The following is an 18,623-nucleotide window of genomic DNA, read 5'->3' as shown; positions in this document are numbered from 1 at the left end:
TACAATTATAATTCAAGTAGACGCTAAGTAATATAAACATTGAGAGAGGATAAAATAATAGCAGCAGTATTCTGTCAGTTTAGATAATGTCCTATAATACATCCTCTGGGAAAATGAATACTAATCAGACGGTGACATAACACAGATGCGTGTAGTTAGCATAATTCAGTTTAGTTCCTAGAACATAACTCAAATATTACACATATATAAGTAAAAACATAATAATAATCTAATTGGGATGATTATGAAATTTTATAATTATATTTTTAAATTCAAAACAATTATATCAATTACGTATTATTGAAGAAGAAAAACAATATTATCTATTTACACTATATTCCATGTCTGTAAAGTGTAGGCATGTTTGATGTACACTATATATTAAAAATATTAAATAGGTACATACTATTATTTTAATATGGAAAATGGAAATGGATCGATTGTTATGATAATATTATTATTTATGAAAAAAAAGATCAATTGTCACTTGAATAACGTTTAAAGTACCTACTTAATGAAAAATTAAACAATCAAAATAATTGATATGTTTTATTGAATGCAATTGACGATAAAGAAGTATGTTCTATATTTTACGAGTGACTGAAGCTATCAGCATTAAAGAAATGTAAATAATAATAAGTTAAATTTTTATAAATAATTGATTATGTCAATTAAAAATCTTATATCTATGTAATCTTAAAATTAGCATACATGTAATAGCACCATGCGTGCTGAAACATTTTAAGATTGTAATAGAAAAAAAAAATTAAGCGAAAACAATTGTGTAGCCCAATATCTACAACTCAGTGTAGATAATACTACTGAATACTACTGTGCGGAGTAGTTATCTCACGGATAGGTGACCATACGGGAATTTTAAAAACAAAATTCTCGTCACACATACAACACGTGTTTCAATTTACAAACCAACCGTCCCCCTACAAACGGTTAACGGTCATGGTTGCAGTGATTATAATAGATAAAATCAATAAAAAAACGATTTTTTTTTTTAAATTAAATTCTTAATGTGAAAAATATATACGGAAGCACGATAAAAGCTAGTCACGAACACCATAAGAAAGAGGAAGAAAAATTAATTTAATTTTCTTCTAAGCCTAACTTATTTCAAATTTCAATCAATTTTTACTGAATACTATTATTTCATTCCAAGTGCTCATTTTTTTTTTCTTGACATTACCTTACTGATATATAAATCCAAGCATTAAACTTGTTTGCTGTTAAAAAAGTGTCTCATAAAGACATAAAAAACGGTGGCCTAACCGTTTTGCGAAATGAGGTTTTTCAAACAATTTACCATATCTATAAAGATATTTCGTATATATAGGTACCAACTAGGTTTACGTATAAGTACTCGTATATACTTGCACGTATGTATAATATTATAACATAATAAGACCTTGTAGACATGATTTCGTTATTGTTAGAAAAATAAAATCAATTGAAATTTTGTATTTTTACATATAATAAATTATGCAACAAGGTTAAAAATGAGTGTGATCGATACAATTCAAAGTGGCGAAGCGTTGAAAAACAACATACAGTAGACGATTAAACGTCGAAAACGACGGCATCAACCATTATTCAAATCATTCTAGGAAACATTAAATTTAACGTTTATTGTTCCAGAACTAATAGACGTTTAGACAGGTTATTAATTACTAGCAGCTGGCATTGTACATTGCTGGCGAACACGGTAAAGGTGTACGGGAAAAACGCACACGGAACGCGAAAAGGGTGCGCGCGCGGCGTGCAGGGTATGCCACATAGAAAGGGACCATAACAGCTAGGACGAAGTTCCGTTTGGGGATTCGATCGTGACGCGTTTACACTGGTCTATCTATATGTGTGTGCGCACGTGTGTGTGTGTGTGTGTGTGTGTGTGTGTGTGTGTGTGTGTGTGTGTGTGTGTGTGTGTGTGTGTGTGTGTGTGTGTGTGTGTGTGTGTGTGTGTGTGTGTGTGTGTGTGTGTGTGTGTGTGTGTGTGTGTGTGTGTGTGTGTGAAGCACTATTGTGCTAAATCCCCCCGCCCGTAGCCCGTCCTTATTGGCGGTTTCGACGAGCCGTTATTAATGTCAACCATGCGCGGGTGTTAGAGAATTCAGGGACGGACAGGTGAAGGGGAATTTAACCAACCACCTTTGGACCCAATTTCGTTATAGGTTCTACATTACCACCCCGTGTCTTTCCTGTTGGCATTATTGGATTTTCGCCAATATCGAATACACACTCACACACACACACACACACACTCGGATAGATAGATAGATAAATGAAAGGATGGATGGATAGGTCATTGATAGAAAATTGCGTGTGCACTGAATGAATGAAAAAAAAAGACTAAAATAAATAGAATACGATATATGCTATGTGAAGTATATATTCCATTAGAGTTGTGTATTATATAATGGTTTCACCACGTTGAGCGCATTATACAATCATAAAATTGTTGTATTTATGACGAAAAAATAGTGCCGTGAAAAACCACGTTTCAAATAGACTGATAGTATAATCAATATACACTTCGGTTTCGTTTACCATTATATTACAAAATATATTTCTCACGAGTTACAAAAGAGACGAATCGATAGCGAAACAATATAATATTTTGCCCGTGATGAACACAAAGGAGTAAATATCACAATGGAAGATGTGTAGAAACACGGTCGCTTAAATAGGAGGGTATGCGTATAAACATAAGAGTAGGTATAACGCTTTAAAATCATTCGCTGATGATTTTTGAATAGAATTTTAATATTCCATATTACTACAACAGTACATTATTGTTCATGTGACATCATTATGCGCAGTGACCTTATGCCATACCAAAACACTAATTATAAATAATACAATCGGAAAGGCTTACCTTTCACGTGTTCAGGATTTTCCGTACCAGAACGCATAATATCATTTAAATAGTGTTCAAGGTTACGCATGTTGTCCAAAGGTCCAGTACCGTTTCCGCATCGTTCCTGAAACACGTCAAATAATACAAAAGATTAAAACATTATAGCACGTGCACGAATAATAAATTGTATTATATTTAGAGTTCAGTTGTTACTTTGCCTAAAATATAAACAAATTTATGATACAAACAATATTGAACATTTTGTATATTTGAAAAAAATAGGGGTACAACTATACAATTCTATAAATTATATATTTTAAGAATAAAAAATACATGAACTAAGCTTATTTCTTACATAAATAAATGAATAAATGATGTTTATAAGTTTGAAAGAGAAAAACAAAAATAGTTCTATACATATTATTATGTAGAATACGAACACCAGAATAGCTAATTAATTCATGAAAATTTCAATTTTGTATTGAAATGCAAAGGTTACTTTATACCTGAATAATTAAACTTATAATGATAAATAATAATGAATATTTTAATTTTGAATAACTCTTTAATAGTAAATTGTTAATTAAATTTCCATTCAAACACGAATGCCATTTTAAAGTGATTCTATTGTACCTACATAATTTATATTAAATTTAGGTATTTTGTTCTAAGTTTTAAAATACCGTTATAATTTAATTTGATGCATAAAATAAAAATATTCTAATTAATTATAATATGTATTGACAGTATAGATTTTAGAATTTATGTAATTTTATTTTATTTTTTATTTGTTGATTAATAACATAGGTAACAATAATATACCTAACTGTTAGAATAAAAGAAAATTCATTAAGTTTAAAGGCTTTTAACGATGTAGGTTATAGGACAACATGAAAAATAAATAATTATTAGAAAAATGAATAAAAGTATATCAAATTACTCAGTTCGTTAACAATAAAAATGTAATGCATATATAGAATATTTTTGGATTGACTAATTATAGATAATAACTAATAAGTCAGTCTGTTTCTAATGCATGCAGTATCTACCTATCTCTCTAACACCTCATTAAAATCCAACAACATTTTGAGAAACATATTAAATAAACACCTGAAAATATTTACTGATAAATAATTATTGTAAAAACAAATTCACGTTGGTCTAAATAAATAATTTATGATCTTTGTTCTAGGTAGTGATTCATTCACAGTTAGATCAATTATTCAAGTAGAAAAAGAAAGATAATTCACATAAAGTGAAATTTAAAAATGTATAATACGTTATGGCAGTAGAGAGTGATTTGGTACAAAAAATATTGGTTAAGAAATAAGACCGCGCGAAACTAAATTTTCAATTTGACTTCATAAATATATATATATCTTTATCCTTATAGGTAATTTTTATTTTCTCCAATAATCAGAAGAAAAATTTGGACCATTTCTGCATATTAATTCATCAATTATTATATTTAAATGAAAATAAATAAATAATAATAGTAATAATAATACTGACTTAAAATATAATTATCTGTTATAAATATTAAAAATAAACATTGTGTATATATCACATAATATGTTCCAGTTTGATCATAATTCATAGAGAATAAAATTTAATCAAATATGATAGGCATAATAATATTAGTAGTACATGTTCGACCTCCGTTCAGAGCACTCGTGTGTTACGTATTTATTAGCCACCGATAGCAGTATTTATTACATCAACGTTCTTCGGGCAGGTATGTAACTCCTTATCTTTATCGGACCTCACTTGTTAGTTAATTAAGCCGCTGTCGGATCACCGCAGTGCAAAAACTGATAATATGCTACTTTATCAGTCACAGATACCCACAAACAAACACAATCTACATCTCAATTAAAAACTTATCTACCTAAATCCATCGCAGAAACCACAGCCAATACCACTTTTCCAAAAAAAGAACAAGCTATTGTTCTAAACACTATTAACGACATAGCCTAAATCGAATATATAAAAGCTCTCGGTAAAATCACTACAACCAAGAACATTACATTTGCTTCTCGCATATCCAACAACCGTTTTTGTGTTTATTTTTCAGATAAACACTTCGTCAACGAACTTATTAAAAACTATTAATTTATACCAATAAACGAACATCAAATTCCTTTTTCCCCGGTTGGTCAATCCTGTCAAAAGATTTATTATCTCTATTGCACATCCTTCACAAAATAATCATCGAACCTCTATTATTAGAAGGTATCAAAACTATAAGTCAGATAACAATTTTCAAAGCCGGTTTTCATGACGACCTGGCACATACCAGTAGCTTTCGTCGCCAAGTATATATACACCCCGATGATACTGCTAATGCACTCGGTTCAATAGTCATTAAATACGACAACACAGAATTGTTTTAACAGATGATACAATGACAAGTTATGCATGTCACCAAACCGGGCATACATCCTCTTAAAAAATTAAAAACAATAACCAAGATAACACTAGTAGTATACAAACCCCAACACGTGAGAAGGATAGTGAGAAAGTAAATGACACCCAAGACAACTATACCAACCCTAATAGCACTCATAAGACAAACTTAATCAATGATAAAGTAAACGACATCCAGGACTCAAATACCAACCTAATAAAACCACTCAAGCGTAACAATGTAGTATGTATCCCAAAATGAACCAATCAAAAGACCTCCCCCATCGCTAACTAGCTCTTCTTCACCATCAGTCACGCCACACCATATCGAACAACAGATTAATGACAATCCCGAACAGCTGAAAACTATTAGAGATAAACTTTTAGATTCAAACAAAACATAAGGCAAATCACTTGACCCATCCAAAAAAAATAAAAAAGCAGCTCACTCGAAGATATACACACAAAACTTAATGAAAGACTCAAACCTACCAAAATTTTTTTTCAAACAATATAGAAAATCCTATATCTAACTCTCATTACATATATATAATTGAGAAATTCAATAATAGAGTCATCAATATCCATTCTCCATGTGAGAAAATTAATGTTGACATCCACACACTCCATAAAATTACCGAACAAGTTAAATCATTGATAAATGATCGATCTACAAAAACCAAGCTCACCAAACTTCTAAGCCTTTTATTCCAATTTCTTCCACTTCAATAATCTATCACCAAGCAACTCTTCAAAATATTCACACAAAACATCATTATGAACAATCAAACCAAAATCACAAAACTATATAACCTCCTTTTGGCTTTTACAAAACTTTCCCCAGTCAGAAAATTAACTATCCGCATTCTGGATCTCGCCTTCGATAATAAACTTTCTTGGAGACCTCATCAGAAAAAAACTTAAAACTGAATCTCAAACAGGGCTAAAGAATATTAAAAATACTCGGAAACAGCACCCGGGGATCTGACACAAAGAGCCTTATCACAATTTATAAAGCTTTTTTACTCTCATCAATTGCTTATGGAGACATCATATACAATTCAGCAAAAAAAAAAAGACCTTAATACTCTGGATCATATCCACAACCATTGCATTCACCTGGCCATTAAAGCCTTTAAGACAAGTCCTGTAGAAAGTTTACTCTTTTACAAAGGAGAACCCCCCTTCCCCCACACACTATAGGCACCTTAGTCACACTCTAAAATATGTGACTAAAATTAAAAATCTGACTGACCACATAACCAAAAATATCGTCCACAGCCCTCTACCACCAATATACTGTCCTTCCGAAGCACAATGCTCAAAAGCTTCAAAATAATCAGTGATAACTTAGATTTCCAATCACAATCTCTAAACAAAATTCAACCTACTCTTCCTCCATGGCTCTGGTCACCAAAAATCAATACCCAATTCACCAAATACTGCAAACACAACATAGATAATCGAATCATATTAAACTATTTTGCAGAAATAATGTCACAACAATTTCCAGATTATATATAAATATGTACAGATGCTTTCAAAAGTAAAAATGGAGTGGGCTTTTCTGTAATCACAAATTGGGAAAACTATCTTTTTAAACTACCGTCGTCCTTTGGTATATACACAGATTAAACTCATGCTATTTACCAAACACTATCAATCATATCATCTTTAAACTCAACAAACTGCCACATAATCATCAGTGACTCCTTGAGTGCCCTCACTACAATCTTTAACCCTATCCAAAAAACGAACTTATCCAACACATTCAGATAATAGTATCTGAAATAAACACCTCCACATGTATATGTAGGTACCCTCCCATATTGGGGGATACCCGGAAACGAAAATGCAGACACATAATCAGCCCTCGAAGCCATTAAATCTTTATAATCCATCCAAATCAACTCTTCTTCCTCATTCGAAATCTTTGACATAATCCATCGGAAAATAATGGAAGGATGGCAATTTTTTTGGGAAAATATTTCTTTCACTAACAATCTGAGAAATACAAAATTATTCGTTAAGAAATTAATCTACCCTCCCGGCACAAGAAGAAGAGAAGAAGTAACCGTCACTCGAGCCAAAATAGGTTATTCCCGCTTAACCCATTTACATCTAATTAAAAAAGAACCAGCACCAATATGTTACACTTACAACACAACATTAACAATTGAGCACATTGTCATCACCTGCCCCAAATGCACTAAAGCACGCAAGATACTTCAAAATCCTGTTTCTCTCCACCAAACCTTCAAAGATGAGAACACAGCTGCAATCGGTACATTTTTTCATATTACAAACACTAAATATCCATTGTAAATAATAATAATGCTATAAAATTCATACTAAATTGTAATGTATACATATATTATTTTACTTGCTTAACATTTGATTAAAGTAGGCTAAAAACCTGTGTTGTTGGAGCCTTAACTCGTTGACCGCCACGGTTTTTTTTGTCTTGTAACTCATAACCGCCATGAGATTTTATTTGAGATCTCAAAACAATTACTAGTACTGAATATCGAGACTCCATATGAGATCTCACCGAAATCGATTTTTGGTGAGATCTCATACGGAGTCTCAATATTCGGTACTTTTTGTCGGATTTGAAAAGTACAGTGTTGCCACTTTCAGATGGTGTAATAAGCTTGCAGATATCATTTTTAGTTTTTTTTTTATCAATATTTGTTTAAATCGTCAAAACTGTTGCCAAGTAAAACCCCTTTGGCGGCAGGGAGTAAACTGGTGAGATCTCATACAAGAGCTAATGGCGGTCAATGTGTTAATAAACTATAAAAAAAAATATTTACATTAAATTTAATTATATTTAACGGCAACTAAAACTTCATCAATTTGAAATATTTTAATTTAATTTAGATTATTATTTTGTCCCTTTTATTTGTATACTTCATTATCATACTTAAATTAATATAATCAAATTATAATAATAATAGTTTTTAATTGTATATATTGAAATATTTTAAATATACAAATACAATATAATACAATTTTTTTGTGGTTAGTAAAATTGCATTAATAAACTACAGGAAGTCCCAAATAGCATCCGGTGCCAAACCAAAATTCCTGCTATGCTATTATTATAGCAAAATAGTTTGAAAAGGGTGCACAGAGTTTTACCTCCCACCAACAAATCCAATTTTTTTGTTTTCATCGCCACAAGGTTTCACATTAATTGGCGTAATTGGAAAACGCACCACTCATTTGGCTGGTGTCCATTAGTAAAGATGAGTTTATAAGTTTACTCTTCTTAATGGACAATGGCTAGCTTTTATCACAGGTTCTCTCAAATTACATAGTATACAAAATAATAGTAGCATATTATTTGAAATGTTTAAAATATAAAATGTGCCAACAAGATTGTAGTCACCAAGTCATCAAATCACCCATACAAAATTAAAAATGTAAACAATAAACATAGTACAAAAATTAATATTTAGATATTGGTTGTTAGTTTTGAGCTTGATCAATTACCTAAGCTTAAAATATTAAGAATAGCCAATATATAGATACTATAAAATACTTGAGTACTTATATTTAATTTTTTTACAGGATGTAATTTTAAATGATTAGGATAAGTAATTATTTCACATCAAAATACGATTATCCCATGTTTAATGTATTACAGATAACGAGTTCTGTACCACAATCAAATTTCAACCTGATCAATAAATCTCAATTTATTTTAACAAGAAATTTATACGATAGACATACATTGATTAATAATTACAGAACAGAATTCAGTTTCTATACATTAATGTCAGAAAACTGGGAAAGATTCAGAAACGAAATAAACTTAACAAAGATACTGGAAGTTGACATCTCTAAGTAATGACGACGGGTATACCTACATGTGTTTTGCAGAACTTGCTACTGCAATTGAAGTAGGTGTTGAGATAATGACAGGTCATCTTTCAGCTTTCAATTAGTCCTCACTCGATTACTTGAATTGGTTGCAGAAGAATGTAGAGGTAACGACTTAGCGCACAAGTAGCACTTTCAGCAAATGATTCGGTATAATAGCTTATGTATTAATGTACCTATATTTATTTAAATCGATATTTTCAAATGTTTTCTATTGTTAATATATTATAATATGATTCCTAAATTCTATGATACGGGTATCTTAATTTCTTAATAATGAAAACAACAAGGAAAAAATATGGTCCGAAATAAATTAAAAAATATACATTTTAAATCCTTAAGAATTGAGAAAATAACTCTCAATGTAATTTTTAATAATATCTATGGAAATTTAAATATTTAAACGAAAAATAAATATTAAAACAATAGTAAAAATATATTTTGCTAAGAAATTACTTTGATAAGTTGCTAATATAATATCAGACAAATTTCATGTACATAGTTTCATGTTCATGCATAATTTAAGTGCAGTATGATTGTTTCTTTGTGAGCTATCTGAGCTAGGGAACATTATCATAGAAAACATAAGGAATATTCCTTTTTATTTTGAATTATGTTTTTATTCAGATTCAAATCTTCTTATTGTCTATATATTTTATAATTATTATAGGTGTTAAAATTTAATAAGAATATTTTAATTTTTTTTTTTTTAAACATCACATGATGGTACGAGATAAAGTTATAATTTGAGCTTTTAAAATCAATAATCCTTATAAAAATAATGTTGTATGTAGGTATTAATAAAAAAATGTATTCTTCAAAATTAGTTACCTAATAAATTTATATTGATATTGATACTATCAGCATATGCAACGTATAATCATATTAAAGGCAACCAACTTAGAGTATTTTATATACCTTAATAAAATAGCAGATTTTTATAGCACACCATACCACAAAAAAAAAAAAAAATAACATGTAAATTCGTTTCCTTCTGTTGAAGACAGTTTATAGAAGAAATGGAAAAAATAAAATATCAAGATACAAACGATTGCTTTATGAAATTAGTTTTCAAACTATTTTCCTACCCACCAGATTGGGATGGAAGAATTATTAAATTATAGTTGTGGAACCTATATACGGTCTAAATCCTATTTCAAGCATTAAGTTGTCATAGTAATTTATTTCTGTGGTGATCAATCTTGAGAATACAATTTGTATTCATCAAATGTGATAACTGATAATTTATAATTGATAACGAACTTAATTGATTTAAACTTAATTTTCCTACCTGTAGCCTTCATACTTTTTCTTAAATTAAATTTTTTCTTTAGAGTTATTGGTTTAAGTTTTTCATTGGTACTTTATTTGATTATTGTTATTTTGATAACGAGTTTCACAACCGAAATAACAAGTAAAACTATAGCGTTATATTTAATAATAATATTGGAGTATGAATTAAATTGAATTATCATATGCCGCTATCATGCTACTGGGAATACCAATTGAAATTCATTAACCAAGTAAACCAAATAAATTGTATGAAAATAGACGATTAACTTTATTATTTACAATAATTGAAGTTTAACTTATACACTGAGAAACTATTTAAAATTCTTTACTATTATAATTATTATTATTGGATATTTAAAAATGAAAATTGCTTAGGTACCTAGCCACCTAGGGAATAACAAACAGGAAGTTTAACGCATAACCATATTTTTTATAATAATATTATCGTCAACTATACAAATTTGTGTTATTCAAACCAAATCTGATTACGGTCAAAGGCTCTTACGTCTGGAGTTATTCTGGCTGATTTATTTTATGAATTTAACCACAATTATAAACAAAAATACAATGTACCATCTGATCTCATAAGCATAATTTTAGAGATATACTCAATTATAATTACGATATTAGAGATCATTACGGCTTAAAATTTTTCTAAATAAATTTGTATATCTAATTGAAGTTGATGAAATAAGTAATAATAATAATAATAAAAAATAATGTATTGGATAAAGGATAATATACTACATTGAATGATACAAACAAAATTATAAAAATAAAATGTAGATATATAGGTGGATACAGAATTCATAATACAACAATTATGTAATGAACATTTCTAATCAGCTCGTATCAGGGAAATTATATTTGAACACACCAAAAAAAATGAACTATCCTAATCTTTTTAGCGGTTAAAAAAAGAGTTTATATTCGATTTTAATTCAATTACAAGGTAATTAATATTATTAAAACAAAGTTTAATTTTTGTTTAAATTTATTAAATCAAAACCCATATGTGTATTCCATATATTTCTAAGCTCGATAATGAGTTTATCAAAATATAGATCAATAAATAATGAATATCAAGTTAATGTTTTTTTTTTTTTTTTTTTTTATTATTATTACTCGTGAAAAATTTAAAGAATTTTTTGGGTTACCGACGCTTTTTTACACAATATACAACATGATTGATATGATATTTTTATACGTCTAAATTATTAATATGTTTTTTTCTCAAACCAAAATTAATTAAATTAAGATTGAGAAAAAAACTAATCAATAATCTTGATAAAAATATAAAAATTAATATTAAAGCAATCTCATTTTTATAGTACGTATACAAATATTAAATATAAAACATATAAATTTATTGGAATAGTGAGTGTTTTATCATTATATAATTGCATGTCTAAAAATTTAAAGTGAGAAGGGAACATAGATCAATCAAAGTTTAAATTCTCATATTATTTTAAATGTCTGTTGTTTTTTTAAAATAATAATGAAGTTATTTTTAACGATATCTAAGTTAAAAAGAAATATATATCAAAGTGTTATGAACAGATGATAAAAAAATATATTTAACCTAATTATGTATGCGATCCATAAGCATCATATTATTACATAATGTAGCAATAACATGAATGAATATTTTGTAAATAAATCGATAGCATAATAAAAAATATAAATGATTTTTACATTTTTTTATTTTTAATATTTATTAATGTTTTAAAAAACTCTTGACACACGTCATCATAGCAAATAGTAGGTACCAACCTAAAGACGAAATGACAGATCACAAATTGATTTAGAAAAAATTTGGTTTAAAATGATTCTACCGTCTACTTATACCAGTACATGCCCATATTATTTCTTTTGCTTTTATCATGTAAATATTGAGTGACGTAAGGTACGTTCACGATATAGGTAATTTTTGTACATTTAATTGTTTCCGTTATATTATAACGAACTTTAACATCCCATTTGGCTATTAACTGGTAAACTTATAAATGGCATCATAGTATTTATGTATGTAGTACTGCGTCAACGCACGTACAGTGGTTGAGTGTGAGAAACAAACAAGTCTAACATTGAACATAATATGTAATTAGATATTTTTATAAGTTAACACGAAGTCACGAACATTCGTCGATTTACCCGTATGAAGAAGACGTGTGGCGATCAAAAAGTGATTTTGTATAATACTATACAACGTATGGATATAATTTCGTCTAAATATATATTAAAATCCTTCAATGTATAATAGGCAATATATAGGTGCCCACCTTAAAATGTATATAACTAATCGCTTAAGTCTGTTAAATATCAATTAATATACAAGTTACGTTGAACATAGATACATATTGTTATTTTAGTCAGTCAAATACGCTAAAAAAAATATTCCTATTCAAAGTGATCGAGGGAATTATGCTGCACTTTTTACTACAAATCGCATATTATATGTGTTTCGTAAATAATATAATAATTCATAATAATCGTTTTAGTGTACAATTATAGAAGACGTACAAAATAGCTACACGGAAGAAAGAATAAACGATGATCATATATATATATATAGTAAACTTAGTTTACTAAACTCAATTAAGTATCACATGAATTTTAAGTCCATAACTCTAGCGACGAAAAAGGTCTTTTTTTGCACTCAAACGCATGCTATGGAAATCGTAGTAATTATTATTATTTTCACGCCAAAATAGCCACAAAAACAGTACATCAATGCAGAGTAAAACGTATATTCGATACCATATAGCCCATGGCCAATGTGTATATTATATATGATTCATTACAATACCAGACGTTTCCAAACTATAGCAAAAGACAAGAAAAAAAAACAGTTAAAGGATTACGATTTAAATGTTACTATAACGAAATATTATTACTTTTTACTCGCAGTAATTGCGTAGGATGATGGAAAAAGACGTGTGTGTACATGACAGCGCAGTGGAGGGGAGTGCGCACCGGCGAGAAGTGCGCCCTTCATCGTCCCCGTCGGACTGCAATATTATTATTATATATACGCACATCCGAGCTACGTTTCCGGCAACGATGTTAGGGGACGTAAGTAGTTAAATAATTAATGCCGACGCACAATGTCGGAAGGTGCGACCGCGTTGCAAAGCACACGGTGCGTATAATCGCAGTATTAATATACAGAGTGTTCGCGTCGTGAGGTGCTCACCTCGTCATCCGAACGACAAATAGAGTCCCGAGGACTGAGTCGGAATGTTCTCGCGAATCTCATCGAGACTGTCTGTCGCGGCGTTATTTGTTTCATTATATTTCACATTACCTACTCTGCTTCGGAGACGTCGGTCGCCGGTCGCCATAATATACGACAAAAACCGTACGTGATACGTGTACGGAGTGTGTAACATATATAGCACATAGCACTACCCGACCTAAACATATAGAATGCAGTGCGCCGTGTTCCGGAAACGCGCCACCGTTCGTATCCGGTCTGACCCAAATCTACGGTCTACCCAAACACCGTACCTGTACACAAAAGTTGTAGAACTGTGCAAAGCGCGTTTTAACTGTGCTAAAAAGACGACAAATAAGTGCGAGGGCGGAGAAGACAAACTTCGTCATGGCGTGTGTATTTAGGGTGCGCGCGTGCGCGTGTGTGTATGACACCGAAAAGTTTCTGGCTTGCCACATATAAACGTAAGTATATACTTTGAAGTTTGATGTAATGATTTTTTATTGGGCACGAAAAAAAAAATGTCAAAAAATGAGACTGCCGCAGCGAAAAACTGCGAAAAGCTACAGATAAGTGTGCTTCATCGTTCGTATAAATGACGAAAGTCGACAGTAGGAAAAAAAACGAAATACAACGTCTTTGGAAGACGCTTTTCTTTTGGTGGTGTATTATATATGTATAGTTTGAAGTTTTCGACACTTACACCCCCCCCCCCCGCGCGAACCGATGATCGAAAACCCTGGACGGCTGCACTCCGATAAAGATTAAATCTGCAGAGTATGCTTTACCCGTAGCTAAACATTAAACGTGTAGCTCTATAATCCCGTACACGCATAACGTGTGGACGCGTTGTATATATAGGTCGTCGACAAGGTGCAGGTTGCAAACGAATATCGACGGAAAAACCTTTTTCGATGTACATAAATATATATATAAATACAGGTACGAATTTCAAACAATTAAATAAACACACACACACGCGCGCGCGAAGTAAAGACAACAAATAAAAATTGCGCATGCCAAATATTACACCTACGGGCTATAGGTACGCAGAACCGTAGCGTCATTCGCTTCTATATATGATATTATGGAGTAAGAAAATCGTTTTCAACGATGACGAGAAAACTCTGTCGACATACTCTTGTCGTTGGTTGCGTATATATTAAATATTATTTTCGTTCGAGAATTATTATCGCCGCCACCGCCGGTAATTAATAGTGCGAAACGGGAAGACGAAAACTGTTTTCAGACCGGAGGAAAGACTATTTGTCACAGCCCCCGTTGACAGAACGCAAGCACGCGCGATATTATAATATATATACACAGTTAATGGTTATAAAAATATCTATACGCGAATATTACAATAAATTTTATACATGGACAATGCGCGCATGCACATACCCTGCGTACGATGGACGCCCACCTTTGAAAAATAAAAATAAATATTTACAGAGGTAATAAAACCACCAAAACAAAATGTTAATGTTTTTATAGAACGTTTTCGAATGGAAAATTGGTATGCAGCAATACTCTCCGATTCAATTCCTGTGATGGTCTCGATTTTATAAATCGAAAAAATCGTTTTAAACAGAAGGTATGAAACAATGCATAAATATTCTTTTCCCTGCAACAACGTTGAAATAATAATCTTTTTAGAATATAATTAGCCACTGAATTTAATAAGAGAAAAAAATGCGAAAATCAGCAATTTGTATTCTATTCGGCATCATTTAACGAAAATAGGTACCTACATATGTATTATATACTTTTGATGAATTAACAAGATTATATTTGATTATTAGGTTACATAATTACATACTTTTTCGTAAATGTTTTGTAAACGTAACATTTTAATATTAATTACTAATATTATAATCATAGAAACATAATACCTATTAATAACATTTCAATATTTTATGTAACGAAGTTTGTTTATATTCTATGGGCGGGGTAACAGTGATTTTTTGGACTAAAAAACTCATAAATATCATTACTTTCAAATTAATTCACATGATGCACATCATAATATTATTATGGTCCATGCGAATAATATGCGTTTTAATAATATAATGCGTCATCAAACGCCCGAACGTGGTGTACACAACCGTCTAAATAAGTAATAAAACATTCGTTTCAAAGCCGTAGCCGTATAATATTATATTATTATATATACCGTAAAGCACACCATATTATAATTATGTTAAAAGGACGCTGCTGCGTTGTCATTTTTGCTACACGCACGTAAACAAAGCTGAGAATCAACGTACCGGATTCTTATACTACATGCAGTTTAATTATAGTTAATATTAGAGTGGTAAATTTACATACCATCGTCGAATTCGTAGAGAATATATTATTACATAAATTGTGCTCCTTGAGTGAAGAGATTTTTTTTTGTATACGTTTATTTTAAAACAAGTTATAAGAATTTGAAGAAAAAATATGAATTACTTATAAGTGTACTTGTAACCAATTTTAAAATGAAAAAAAAAATACATCGCCTGCAGAGCACAGTTTATATTATAATATTCTTCTCCGTAAATTCGATAATATGTAAATTTGTTCTAATATATATTTATCAATAAACCGAATATTAACTGTAGTTGAAGTCATATACATAGATTTTTTATGTTAAGCGTCTGTAAGATGGAGATAACTCGTGCAGGTGTATCGTCGTGACGAGAGACCATGAGTTTCGTCCAATAATAAAGGTACCTATATAACACATTTGTATTCTATACACACAATTAATTGCGTACCAAAATATCCGGGACGCAATTCATTGACTGAAGTTAAGGGTTCTTAACCAACGAATATTTAAATAAATAATAAATCAAAAATTGTTTATTGAATGATTAGTATTATGATGCAACAAAACAGCAAATATACGAAGGATCTAATTAAAAGTCAATATGGAAAGTTAATACAAATAATAATATAAATAAAATCAAAATAGCCAATCAAAAATTTATTTATTGAAACAAAAAAGTCAATACAGTTACAGTTATGTTAAATCACTGTTTGAATCTAATAAAATATCAGAATATATTGTCAATAATGAAATAAAATAAATTAATAATATCTACAAATATATTCATAAATTAATATCAAAAATGTCTGGTTTATACTTTTTTAATAATCTTTTTACAAATGTTAACATTATTGTTTTATTTGTTTTGCATTTAATTTTTAATACGATTCATGCCCCCCCCCCCCCCAAAAAAAAAAATAAATTCTAGTTGCTATACTCAACATTAAAATATGTATACGTTTTAATTAAAAATATCTAAAATTGCATAAATATTTGGATTGAAAATATTTAGAAAACTATTAAAAGTTTTGAGAAAAGACAAACACACATTTAGCGTTTGTTTCAGTCAAATCTAAAATTTTAGAATCAACAGGTTGTATTTCTGATAATTCCAAGAAAAAAAATCATCTGGATTCAAAATAACGATAATCAAAAACATTTTTTTCCCCCCAATATCTCCATTCAACTGTTTTGAATTTAATTAAAATTTCTGAACTTGAGATGCACATATAGACGTTAAACTGTATCATCATTAATAGAATTATTTAAAAACTAAAAAATGGTTCATTTTTGTTTGTATAACGGTCAATGGAATTTAATATAGAAAATGAACAAATAAAATATTCATTGCCAACTTTGGTTTCGAGCTCGATAAAAATCATATTTATACAGCGAAATCTGTATTATTGTTAAATTATTCTTAACATCGATATTTTCTTTTAAATTCAAATGTAATAGTTTAGCTGGTCTTCCATACAACTCTAGTGAGCCATTTTTCTAAAGAGAATTACTTACAATTTTTCGATTTATCATTGTTTTAGATAGTACACCGCTGTGATTAACCTACCGCTGACGTTTATTAAAATGTAAGTAATCATTGTCGTTAATTTAAGAATATACTATAAATGTTTACACAGTACAATTTCAATGTATAATATTATATAATATAGCAAGACATTTAAAAAAATAGAGCATAATATGTAAGACATAACCATTAGTTTTTTTCATGTGCTTCTGTTTTTCACTAATAATATTTTTCACTTTCATTATAAGAATGTAAAAACAATAAATCAGATGTCGCAACCAATCACATACAAAAAAACTGAGTAATAACGGCCAACGGGGAATGAACAGACAAATAAATAACACACATTATTAATGGTATATATGATACGGTTAATAGGTACTTATTACTTTTTACATTGTACTTAATCTTTTATATATATATATCAGAATGACAAATTCATAAAGTAAAAAACTAGATAGGAAATTACATACTCAAATACTGTAGTCTGTAGTCGAATATATCACGACTATTTACCTATTTCCGTGCAAAATCCTACACGTTCAAATTCCATCCTCGCGACACATAATTAAAGCTAACCGACGGTTTGTTAATTCCCTTTTAAATGAGTCTCGACCGGATGGATGCTCCAAATCTTCTTGAAACAGTCTCGTATTTTAGAACACTCTTTTATTCTAGCCACAAATGAATTATATTACTTACTCCCAGTCAAACTCCCTAGTACGACCATAACCACCACCTTCGCTGCATGCTTAGGAAATATAAATTATATACTCCCCAATACCTGAATTTTTAAATGTACGAATATTATGAGCACACTATATTTTCATTGATTTAGATTTAAGTTTTGTATATGCAAACTGCCGTTTGGTATATATATTTAAATTGTAATATGCGTTTACTAAATATATATATATATAGTTCAAAGCGCCTATAATTTAATGTTAGAGGCTGAGCTAAACGACCAACGACATTTTACTCATTATATATAGGAATCAGAAACAAATTAAATCCATATGTTTTTATCGTAATTTATATTATTACTCTATGTAATATCTCGGACATAATAAAATCAGAGCACACGACCAATAACTAACGGGTATAAATGCACCACGCA

At 29.9% G+C, this 18,623-nt stretch overlaps 1 protein-coding gene and 1 pseudogene across 3 annotated transcripts in view; one reads left to right on the top strand and one right to left on the bottom strand.

The window, feature by feature from the left end:
* Positions 1 to 18,623, bottom strand: part of LOC107163279 (cytoplasmic polyadenylation element-binding protein 2-like) — a 173,688-nt gene that overhangs the window by 104,308 nt on the left and 50,757 nt on the right. For all 3 annotated transcript variants that reach the window (XM_015510618.2, XM_015510616.2, XM_015510619.2), the window contains one exon: positions 2,885 to 2,990. In XM_015510618.2, the coding sequence (XP_015366104.2) occupies positions 2,885 to 2,990 (106 nt within the window). The remainder of the gene's footprint in view (positions 1 to 2,884; positions 2,991 to 18,623) is intronic.
* On the top strand, positions 6,767 to 7,597 carry LOC149058339 (uncharacterized; annotated as a pseudogene).

This window comes from Diuraphis noxia, unplaced genomic scaffold (assembly GCF_037042655.1).
Source record: "Diuraphis noxia isolate RWA-SAM2 unplaced genomic scaffold, SU_Dnox_SAM2 contig0002, whole genome shotgun sequence".
Lineage (NCBI taxonomy): Eukaryota > Metazoa > Arthropoda > Insecta > Hemiptera > Aphididae > Diuraphis > Diuraphis noxia.
Note: the sequence above shows the minus strand (reverse complement) of the source record. Positions and strands in the feature narration are given on the sequence as shown.